The 12,135-nt window shown below is 34.4% G+C and overlaps 2 protein-coding genes across 2 annotated transcripts in view; both read left to right on the top strand.

The window, feature by feature from the left end:
* The window catches only part of LOC138321769 (coiled-coil domain-containing protein 180-like), a 59,670-nt gene extending 54,745 nt beyond the window's left edge, over positions 1–4,925 (top strand). Inside the window, 6 exon segments of the mRNA XM_069265715.1 lie at positions 265–425; positions 883–1,020; positions 1,642–1,753; positions 2,295–2,411; positions 2,961–3,088; positions 3,610–4,925. Of these exon segments, the coding sequence (XP_069121816.1) occupies positions 265–425; positions 883–1,020; positions 1,642–1,753; positions 2,295–2,411; positions 2,961–3,088; positions 3,610–3,738 (785 nt within the window). The 3' untranslated portion in view covers positions 3,739–4,925.
* A 2,380-nt stretch (positions 4,926–7,305) lies between these two features.
* Positions 7,306–11,649, top strand: LOC138321773 (uncharacterized). Its single transcript, XM_069265720.1, has one exon. The coding sequence runs from the start codon at positions 7,620–7,622 to the stop codon at positions 10,425–10,427; it is 2,808 nt and encodes a 935-aa protein (XP_069121821.1). The 5' UTR covers positions 7,306–7,619; the 3' UTR covers positions 10,428–11,649.
* Positions 11,650–12,135: the final 486 nt, after the last annotated feature.

Below are 12,135 nucleotides of genomic sequence, written 5' to 3' on the forward strand. Positions count from 1 at the left end.
TATATGATTTTTGTATACCAGTATTTTGAGTGTTTTTCTCAGTGAATAAATGATATTATTGATAAAACAATCAATTATCTTAGATTAGAATTCAAAATGACCAATACCTGTGTTCTTAAACAAGATTTTTTTTTATATTTATATAATTAAAGTAGCTAGATGTTCAGCAGTTTTATCAACCTTCAAGTTTATAATACAGATATTGTAAATTCAATCAAGTGAATAGATGTATACTATCATCATGAGGTGTGCTATTTTTAACAGAGTATCGTGGTCAGCTGACTGCACTAGAACATTCCATAGCTCACATCCCAAGTCTAGTGATCAAAGATCTCCTGAATGAGGAGACACAGAAGTGTACTTTGGCCAGACAAACTTGTACTGACCAGTTTACCAAGACTCTTACACAGCTGGAGACAAGACAGGTAATTAAGAAGTATCTTATCGGTCAGCCAAACTGACCAATAGACATCATTGGTATAAGATACCAATAGTTGCTTCAAATAGGGTTCACTTGTTGTAGTTTAAGGAAAAAGATACAGCTGTTTTGAAATGCATTAAGTATATATCAATTATCGAGTAAAAATTTTAGGTAAGGAGAAGTTTTGTACCTTTGGTTTATCAAAACCATTCCATTCATGAAAAATGGTCAAATACGGCTGCCATTTCAATAGCTTCATTTGTATTTGATTTGCCTGTGCGACATTCAGATTCTGTGCCATTTGAAAAACTGTGTTGTTTGAAATTCTCTTAACATTTGCAGAATTAAATTTATATACAGAAAGCTCAAATACTATTTAAACTTATAAAAAGTGTTTGATCTCTGTGTGAATATATTGCAGTGATTAATAATGTGTACCTGTATTTTTTTCCTGTTAACAGAAAGAACACGAACACCTGCTACGTCCTGTACTGGGCCATCCACACCAGGAGGACCAGATGAGAAATCTGTGTAAAAAGGAGACAGAGCGCCACAACGATTATATCTCTGCTGTTGAGAAACATACTAAAGAGTTACAGGTAAATTTAGTGTACAGAATGTCTCAACTTAGAAACGTACTAAAGAGTTATAGGCAAATTTGGTGTACAGAATATCTAAAGTTAGAAATGTACTGAAGAGTAACTAAAGAGTTACAGGTAAATTTAGTGTACAGAATATCTAAAGTTAGAAATGTACTGAAGAGTAACAGGTAAATCGTAGAAGAATTACAGATGAATTGTGTACTGCATACTATTCTAAATTTAATTTTAAGATTAGATATTTAGTTTACATATCTATTTTTATTTTATTTTTGTATCTTTGTGGAAAAAAACTCACACCGTTTTCTTTGAAAAAAGTACATTTCTCTCATAAATACATGATATCACAATCAATACCCACCTTCAAGGGCAGATAACTCTGTAATATGCAAATACAGAATATTAGTGTCCATGCAAAAATCAAAAGAAAAAAACATGTTGTCATGACAACAGATGATTACAGCTCACAGAGAAATGTGAAATATCATGAAATCTTCCCCTGATTCATGTCTTCTTGTAACATTAACCTTTTCTCCTTGATTTTATTTTAAACGATTGGAAAATGGTTCAGCATATTAATGCACAGTCATGAAGTAAATTTTTATTCCTTTCATTTTACAGGAATTAACTGTAGCACATGCTAAGACATTCCTAGAGATTCTGGCTCGGTCGTCTGAGAACCAGTTACTACAGTATGATAACCTACTGGTAGTCGATGATATTGAACGGGGACGTAAGTATACTCCACTTTTGTGGACTGATAACTAGCCCCCTACCAATGAATCTGGTGAAAATAGGATTTTTCTCTTTATGGTCATTTGTGTGTATGGATGTTGATTTCCAAATAACAACTTGAGAAACATTTTATGGACTTGGTTGAAACTTTCTGCAATGCAATGTTATGGTGTAGCTCAGAGTGGGATCGAGTTAGGGTCAAATGATCAACTTTGAAAGTCACTTACCAAAAAAGATATCAAATATTGTTTTCCAGTTATTAACTTGATAAAGGGTTGATGGATCGGGTTGAACCTTTATAAAATGCTAGTTTATGAGGTAACACAAAGTATGATTGATTTTGGGTTCTAAGGTCAACTTCCAAGGTCACGGTTTCTAAAAATAACTTTGTAGGCCATGTTTTAGTTTCAGCCTTCTTGGGTCAAGGTTACCCTTTCAGAGACATGTATATACGTAAAATGCTTCAGCAACAGTTATAATATCTGTTTTCCATATTTCCATAAAAATGAATAAATGATAATAATTTTGTTGTGTTACAGGCGTGGATGCTAAGAAGTACCCCACTAGTGAACTGATTCGAAGGAGAAACGCGGGTCTGCCATTGGAGGATAGTGAGGACAAAGATGCACTACCTCGCGGCAAAACAGTTTGGCCAGGTCAGTTTGAATATTAATTCAGATGACCTCTGACCTTTAATTACTGTAGGCAAAATAAAGCTGTAATATGTGATTGAACTTTGACTTCTGTTGAAGGGCTTCATTATAGTAGTTGATGGTTGAGACAAATTACACAAAACCATTTTTATAGACAACCAATTGGTTATCTAGACTCTAGGTCACCAATCTGTTTGACGTATACTTTTTTTTGACCTCTGACATGTATTTGACCCTTGCCCTTTGTTTGACGTATACTTTCAGTTTGACCTCTGAAATTTATTTCACTAATCACGTTTCACCAGACTTGTATATATATATATAATATATATATATATATAAGAAATAAAAACATAACGACTGACTAGTGAGCGCTTTCGTCCATTCAAGAACTGAAGAGCTCCTTGAATGGACGAAAGCGCTCATGTTTTTGTTTTTATTTCTTTAGATTTCGTCCGTAAGGATTTTTCTTTAAATTTATCATATCATTATATATTTGACATGTTTTTGACCCATGACCATTTGTTTGACCTTATGACCTTTAAAATTCAGGTATCCCTAATAATGAGTTGGTGGTAGGGTCCCCACCAGCGAAAGTACAGACGACTGCCTCTGTAACTACAGCCAAAACAACATTGGGTCACAGCTCAGTGGTCAAGGCTCGCGACTCTGCTTACCAGGTACGTAATTCTAACTCGTATAGTTCACTGATAAAATTGCTATTGGAAAAGGTAATCAATTTGTTCTATATAAGTTTTCATTTGTATGTTCTGTTGAATTAATAATGATGATAGAACTGTGTGTGTTAGAGTGTAGAACAAAATCTTCCTATCTGAACAGTCCTTTGGGGGTGGGGGTGAGTTAACCCCTCTCCACTCAAAAAAAAAAATGTAAAAAAAGAAATCCCAACCCCACCCCTTGACATCTCTAGAGAAACCATGTCAAGAAACCATCTTATACCTAATATATAGTAAAGATGGTTGATAAGTTTGGTAATTGCTAATTGTTTCAATACTTACAAAGATTAATTAACATAGTAATACCTTATTTTTTTTAGGTAAACGTCTGTTTCATTAAGAACTGCAATCATATTTTCAGATATGTCAATAGTTTTCTAATTTCAATGCACCGTGTGCTGAATTATGAATAGCTTTCATCTCACACAAGTACTAGTGATAATAATGATGTTGTTTACTTGTAGGATTATAAGAACCAGTTCGCTGACAGTTTACAGTCTATTGAAGATGAGAGACAGCGTCTTGTCCATGCTGAAGATCGATGGATGGAAAGTTGGAACAAAAACATCGGGAAAGTCCGCGAACTTTTCTAATACTTCTTAACTTGTGCTAGCCTTATATTGACTGTGATTCTATGAATGTACTTATCTATACTGCTCTATAGGAATCTTTAATTGTCATATTCTACTGTCAATAAGCTCCATGCTCAGTATTAAGCCCATACAATTTTTTTCAACTTTTTGCTTAATAAGCAAATAAGATCTGAAATTTTGATTGATGTGGATTGCATGAATGCATATGGAAGAATTACTTAAAGATATATTGTTTATGTGAAAGTATTGGCATTGATTTGAAAGATTGTAAAAAAATTGCAAGAAAATGGTACTATTTAGACCATCTAGCCTGTATGGCATTGAGAATCTTTTATTGGAAATTTCTGAACTAGAAAAGTTTGAGAAAAGCGATTAGAAATCTGTATTAACATGATGTAAATTTGGTACTGCATGTACATTTGAAACAAATGTATGTTTAAGAGACCTGTGATATAAAGGAACTTATCCGTCCATGATTTTCCTACCTGTTAGGGTAACTATTTTATAGATAAATTATTTCACTATGTACATATGCACAAGTGCTATATATGGTGTTGTGCAGCATAAAGTGTAAGAAATTACAGAAATGTTACAAGTTGTGTTTGTACATGTCATTGTATAAAAGGAGTATTAATACATGGTTAAATTTCTTATCAACTCTATTCTGTAGATAAATGTGTAAAAAAACATGTTTGATTATAAAGAAACGTCAATTGAGTTGATATGAAAGCTGAAAATGCAATAACATTTGAAGAAATACATATATTCCTCAATTCCCTCAATCTGCATATTGACTATATATATATATTTCTTAAAAAAAGACATCTCTTTAATTTTATTTTCAAACACTCGTCCTCCAGAGGGAGAAAATAGTGAATTAATTTTACATTAATGAATTTACAAAAAGAGTAGTATAACTATGATATAAGCAACCTATGGAAATGAAGTTTCATGGCCTTCCTATGGTTATATAAAACGTACTGCTTTTCAAGAATTTCAGGTTGTGCAAGGCACCACAGAAAGAGATAATTGATTATTCATAATGATTTGATTTGTGATAAAATAAATTTTATGTTTGCATTCTGACTCAAAACTGTGATATCTTTGACAATATTTCAATACATCTATACTTGTTTATTTGTCATTTATTTATGATATGAAATGAAATAAAAGTTCAAAAGAGGAAATGTGAAGAGTTTTTCTTGACATACATGTATCAGACAACTGTGGTAGGTAACTACCATATTTTACGGAATATACACTGTAAGTTGCGACTTTTCCCCTTTTTTCCCTGACCTATACACCAGCGCGACTTATACGTGGACAAAAACCACAATTAGTTGATGTTTTTGCAATATTACATCGTAATTCACATGTGAAAATCGTAAGTTTTACTCATCGGTTTAGTAAAGTTATATATAAAAAAAAATAGAAAAAAAAAGTTTTTAAAAGATGCAATACATGTATGTATTGAATGAAAATAATAACGTTCGAGATGCATGTTCACACTTAAAATTGTTTAATTCACGGAAAATCGGTATGCATAAGTCTGCTTGACAGTTGGTCACATACATTATATGCATGCAAAATGTATTCCTATGAATTTGTGTAAAATTTGGTCAATTTTTATGTTTGGAAATCTTATCTGAAAAGAGCAAAAAATGTTATTCAATATGAAAGAAATCAACTGACATTGACCTAAAATTTATGCATGTATGAAGTTTTCTTATTGTGAAATTGACCTGATTTTCAGGTGATTTGCCCGTGTAATAAACTCAATTGTCTCTGAAAGTTGCTTTAAAGGTTTTCAGTCAAATAATTGATCAAAACAAAATTTAAACAAGAATAATGATAAACTTTGTCATAGTTTTTAAACTTTGACATTGAAAAAAAAAATAATTAAATAAGATTTGAATAGAATGTTCGGAAGAGCGAGCGTTCTTCGTTGCCTATCGGTCATTCAAATTAGGATCGAATTGGTCAAATCCATGGCTTATGAATTATCGCAATGGCGTTTCTGATATATTCTGAATTGACATTGTACTAGTATTTCCCAATGATATTGTGATTCCAGCCTTATGCATGTGTTAAAAGTTTACTGAACCCCTCAATATATAATTCCTAATGAGGCTTCCACTTTGGGCTGGGGATTCTGAAGAAGTTAAACAAAAGCATAAAAATATCAAAGGACTCGATACTGATGAATCGCACAGATACCACTTAAAATTTTAGACTTGTGATTGATTTACGATGAAGAGATGAAAATCAAACCAAACACTTGCCTACATTGTGGTGACGTTTTCTTGTGATCACGAACATTCTAATATGTTCATTGCTAAATTGTACTTTACTCGCGTCGTTATCGGATCTCGAAACCCTCGTATTGTACAAAACAGCCATGATCTGCTAAACAGTTCAGGCAATTTTGTTCACTCCGTCGAAAATCGTCTGGAAATCAAATGATTTTAACTAAGTGCAACTCGAGATACATAATGTATTCATTGCGTAATAAAAATAGCCACAATCTCATGACAATGAAGACTATTTAAAAATGTTTAATCTGCTAAAATCTATGTCGTCTGCTCATGCCTTGCACGTTTAAGACGTAACAATTAAGGTACGCATATAATGTTAGTTTATCCATTCAGATATTTTATAATCAGAAAGTTATCATTTCACAAATATTCGCCTTTCACTAAGATTCAACTTTAAAATCTTCAGTTTGAGACTTGATATAGACGAAGTCTTAATAATACAGGACGGGTAAATATATGGAGACATGACACCAGCTGTTTGATAGGTCAATGCGCTTGAACAACTCGGCACCCCTTTTGTTTGTTCAAAACTACAATACGACTCATTATGTTTCAAGGACTTCTTTTCTATTCAAAGGTACCCAGCTTTATTAGCTTAACGCGAATTTCGTAATTTAAATTTTCCTTATTTTTTTGCCCATTTTATATAAGAGTGAGGTTGAAATAAGCATTTTTGCAGACGACACCCATATTGCTAAATGCATATTAGAAAACCAAGATTACTTAAGCAATTTGTATAACGACGATTAAATTCAAACGAAATGCTATAAAGCTGTTAAGTTCTTTACGTTATAATTTTAAGATATACAGATAACCGATTATACCATGCACACACATTGGTGTCTTATTAAAGAGCAAGGTCGCAGACGCTGCCAATCAAGCCCTGCATTATAAAGAGACCCGTTTGCTGCCCCTCTTGTAGATGTTTACTGAGACAATCCCTAAACACATGTAAACATGTATGTGGACAGGTTATACTGTCAGCTTAGCAAAATTCATCAAAATTATTCCTAATATTTCACGTTTACAATATATTTAGAATGTGCGGAATCGAATGAACATCTCACAATATATGAATAAATATATGCAACACAAAAGGACAAATTAGTGTTCAAGGGATGTTTTGTATTCCTAACAAATGAGATAAAACTTAAAAGATTGCATTTGGTGTTTTTTTTTAAAAATCCCATGCTTCTTTTTATATCCGGGAGACACAATGATGTGTGCATTTTGTTATTGTGTAAAAAAACAGTCGCTGACTATACAGAGTTAAATTTTCTACAACATATGCTACCGTTACGTGGCATTGAAGAAAGAACTAGTATGCAGTATTTAAAAATAAAACACCCAGCGCTTCGTTGCAATCGTTCAATGTAAAGAGACCAGTAATTGTTTGAACACTATACACTATTGAATTTAACACACCGGCGTGTTTAAAACTCTGCCATATCGCCAGGGTACTTAAAGTGTGTCGATATATAACGGAGAAAGCTCCATAAGACGATTTAAAATTAAGGAGATTAATTAACAACTGTTGGGATTGCAGTTCTGCAGTCAAAAATCAACATGTTATTAGTTAATTTGTACTATGTTTTCATCGTCATATGTGTTGGACAGAATTTGGTGACTGGCAGTTCAACAACTAATTCACCGACTGAGTGTACACTAATTGCCAAGGATCCCGACATTCAAAAAGACCTGCGTTTGATTCTGGATCAAGGCACAAATATGATTGCAATACACCTGATCACGCCAAACCGAACAGTATGGAAGTTAAGTGACGGCGACATATTTGATCCATTCACATGGATGCGTATCCGAAGCAAAAAGGGACGTGGTATGTTGTGGCTAAGAGAGGAATTCGAGGTACTGTCTCTCACAACGCTAACATATGGCGTTTCAAACCTAAAAGTCGAAGTCGTGGAGTCAACCCCTGGATGTATTGCCAATCAAATGATGCTCTCGACACTGGCTGAGGCATTTGTGTTCAGTGATTTCCAGCTGAATCGCAGCGCGGAATCCTCATGGACAGCTGAAGAGGAGCTGTGCAATAGACGACTCCGTGGCACGCCAAGCGGTGCTAGAGTTTATTACGTGTGCTGCCATAAGGACGAGAAAGGAGACGTCTTGTGTTCCGAGATGACACGAGATTTCTGGGTAACTGTTCTCCTAACATGTGTGGTTCTGTTAAACTTCTTTGTCATCATGTATTTGCCTCTGGTGATCCCGTCGCATCTCTACCGAGCTTCACGAGGGTATGTTGCTTATGAACATAAACTTGCCACTGAGTTAAAATTACGGATTATGAAGACGCGACATCCACCCAAACCCGACCTGTCGACTGATCTGTCAAATATTATTCACAGATCAGCGCTAAAGGAATCGCCAAATCTCAGAGAACTTGTTGACAATCTTACGGAAGATAAGACATATGAATTACCGATCAGGACCATGCATTTTCTTGTCTCGCGCGGTCGACTTATTTCTGAGAACTATGTCCCCGTAGGAATAGCCAAAACCCTTTATAACACTATCCTACGGTGTAAAATTAGCAAGCGAACATCACTGACAAAGTGCTGCAGGAGCAGGATATTCGGCCACGTTGTTAATCAAAGGTGGAATTTCACTTGGTACAAATGTCTTCAAAAGTGTATGGACGTGGTCATATTGATAATGATTATCTGCCCTTGGATCTTAAGAGTTGTCGTTTATATGCTGTTTGAAAAGAAAAACCATCTACTGTACCAGAAGGCTGCAATCAGCCGCGGTCTCTCATTAGGATTCCGAGGTAGTTTCACCCTGATGTTAAACCCCCTCCACGTAGTATTTATTGTTTGCTACGCACTTATATTCGTTGATATACTTCTGATCGGTCTTCTGCAGAAAACAGTGACTGATAATTTTGTGTTCGTTTTGAAGAAATGCTTCAGAGATATGCGCGATCGTTCGCCAAAGAGAGTTATAGGCTGGGGCACTATGGTGCTGTTGAAACCCTGCGAAAAATGTGGAATTCTGGCTTTGATACTGGCTCCAATCTATTGGATATTAATTTTACCATTAGTACTCTTTATCCTGCTTGTGTCCCTCTTCCCTACAATCAACCTAACTGTCAGATGTCTCATCTACGTTTTCATCAACTTTCTTCCGTCAAAGAAATCTGGAAGTGATAAAACGCCATCTGCATTTGTCAAGCGTTTCACAGAGTTTTTTGAGATTGACTTTCTGATATCTAAAGAAACTTTTGAGATTCCTGGAAATCAAACCCTGAGCAGGCGCAGCGCCCAAATCACCATCCTTTTAGTCTGTCTAATCACCATGTACTCGACCATATTTCTTATAACAGAATGTATCACCTTCTTCGTTGAGGTTGCCGTCTATACAGTCATTGGTATTATCTTGAACTCTGCCCACACAATGCAGTATGTGTCTCTTGTCTTTATGCTCTTCCTCTACGGAAAAGACTGTTTTGGCAGCGTGTCCGGAAAGTATTTAGTATTTAACAAAACTATCATCTCTACTGTTATGGCTAAAGCTGACGACCAAGTTAAACAAGTATCATGGCTGTCAGAGGACTTACAAGCGAACACAGCATTCCAGTTAAAATCAGAAACACCCGTGGCGCCAGGTTCGGTTTCGATACCTATGTCTGATTCTGAGTTGGCGTCAATCAATCGGCCAGTAATTGTCGTGAAGGAAAATGTTCTTAGATGGAAGATAAAACGACTTGTTTTGTTTCTTGACAAAAGAGACACACCATATATCACGGAGAGGTTTTTCTTCGACACCTCAAAGATGCCATGTTGTGGAAGCCCCGGTCCGTTGCTGAACAATCTGTGTGGAGCGATATCCGGTTATCTTGTGATCATTGGCTTCTTGCTCTTCGTTCTGCTGGTGGTGATCACTTTCGGTGACATGTATGATGTCAACAGCAGTAACCAGACTCTGGCTGCCCTAGCAGGTGGATTCTTACCGTGGGTGTTCCGAAACGTTCTGTTCAAGAGAGCGGCGGATCCCACCGTTGACACCAGTAACTTACATTTTCAAGGATGCTTCGGAAATGTTATTGAGCGTTATGTTCAGACATGGCCGTTTGATGACATAGAGGGTATGTCTGAAAGTAAGCAAACTAGTAAGACGACCATAGGGACAAATTTAGAAATGCGAGAAGTTGAAAATAAACCGCTTTTAGAAACAGGGCGAAAAGGAGAAATTCTTTTATCGGCGTCCCATAGTGATAGACCTGTGTCGCCTACAACAGAAGAAACAATAGAAAATTGGAAGTCTCGTGTCCGCGAGGTTGAGGATATTTCCATTTTAGGACACGATCTGATCATTGATGTTTCAAAGCAAAAGAAAGACAATTTAAATGTTTAAGACATGTGAAAGAAGAAGAACAATGAGAAATTTGGAATCTGCAAACTTTTGATAGCTCTTGAGTTGATATTATGCGCCGTATATCGTATGTAAACTATATGCTGAACAGAATAATAAACATTTAGGTCTGTTATTTGTACACCGAGTACTCTGGCTTTGTTTGTAACTAATAACTACAAATATAGATAGGAGTATATTATACTGTAATTATAAGAATCTCCGTTTAACATGGAACTTTGTTTTCACCCAGGATTTTCTAAATTTCGATTAATTTTATATAATCTTTGGCATGCCTGATTGTTTTCATTTCCTCCATGTGCCTAGTTTGTTAAATAATTACACAATACTTTGTGGTGCGATATGTTGAGTTTTGCTTTCTGTGGAGTCTATTATACTAACCCAGTATCCATATATTGACAAATTTCCCTATTTTTTTTAAAGCGATTTCATTATAATTATGATAATTGCCTTTTAATTAAAGTGAAAGTGTTAACATTTTTATTTAATACACATTTCTATGTAATCTTTGATATGAGGAATTGCTTTCATTTACTCCTCGTTCCTGTTTTGTTTATAAAATAGCTAACCAAAAATTTATATAAAAAGTTTATATTATGCTTTCTAAGGAGCCTAAGACATTATTTGTGCGATTGCTGATCACGACCATTTCGTACTGTCGTGTTGTCGTCTTGTCATGTTGCATGACGAAGAGACAATAGAACGACAAGGCGACAATACGAAATGGTAGTAATACGCCACCGTACGTTTGATATTTCACTTTTCAGTTTATTGTGAGTTTCTTCAGGCAACATATAGTTTGTAATGTGTATCACTGCTTACATGTTTCTTCAGTTGCCATTTTGTTAAACACCTGAATGTTTCGTCAGTTACATTTTTTTATATCTTTAGAGCATGATAAAGCTTTTTAATTGTACAATTTCTAAGTCTAATAATGCATCCTTAGCTTTACATTTTTTTAAAGTCCGACAATGTTCCGTCAGTGGTATGACTTTAAGACGACAGTGTTTCGTAAGCTGTACATTTCCAAAATATTATATGTTTCGGCGGTGTACAATTTTTAATCATGACATTTTTTTATCGCCCATCACGTGTACAATCTTTGAATATGAAAATTTTGTCTGCTTATTTTGTTATTATTTTAGTTTGATGCATTTGTTAGCGGTATAATTTTTACACCTGGCATGATTTCAATTGTTAATAATTTTTAGGATTTTAGATCTAACATAGTTTGTTATTTTTATTGATTTGATGTCTGACAATTTTGTCATTTTATTATTCTATGTCTGAGATATGTGTATTTATGTTTGATGTCTGACATATTTTGTCAATTTTTATTATTTATGTCTGACATAGTTGTCATTTTTTTGATTTTGATGTCTGACATATTTTGTAATTTTTTTTATTATTCTATGTCTGAGATAGTTTTTCATTTGTATATTTTGATGTCTGACATATTTTGTATTTTTTTATTCTATTTAGATAGTTATTTGTATATTTTGATGTCTGACATATTTTGTCATTTTTCATTATTTTATATCTGCATTTTGTCATTTTTATGATTTTGTGCTGACATTTTTTTTTTTTTTTTTTTTTTTTTTTTATTATTTTACGTCTGACAAAGTTAGTCATTTATATCATTTTATGTCTGACAAAATTGTCATTTGTGTTATTTTGATGTCTGACATTT

The sequence above is a fragment of the Argopecten irradians genome, chromosome 4, assembly GCF_041381155.1.
Source record: "Argopecten irradians isolate NY chromosome 4, Ai_NY, whole genome shotgun sequence".
Lineage (NCBI taxonomy): Eukaryota > Metazoa > Mollusca > Bivalvia > Pectinida > Pectinidae > Argopecten > Argopecten irradians.

What these genes read in the sequence shown, in the direction of transcription:
- LOC138321773 (XM_069265720.1), top strand. Translation starts at nt 7,620, where the DNA reads ATGTTATTAGTTAATTTGTACTATGTTTTCATCGTCATATGTGTTGGA.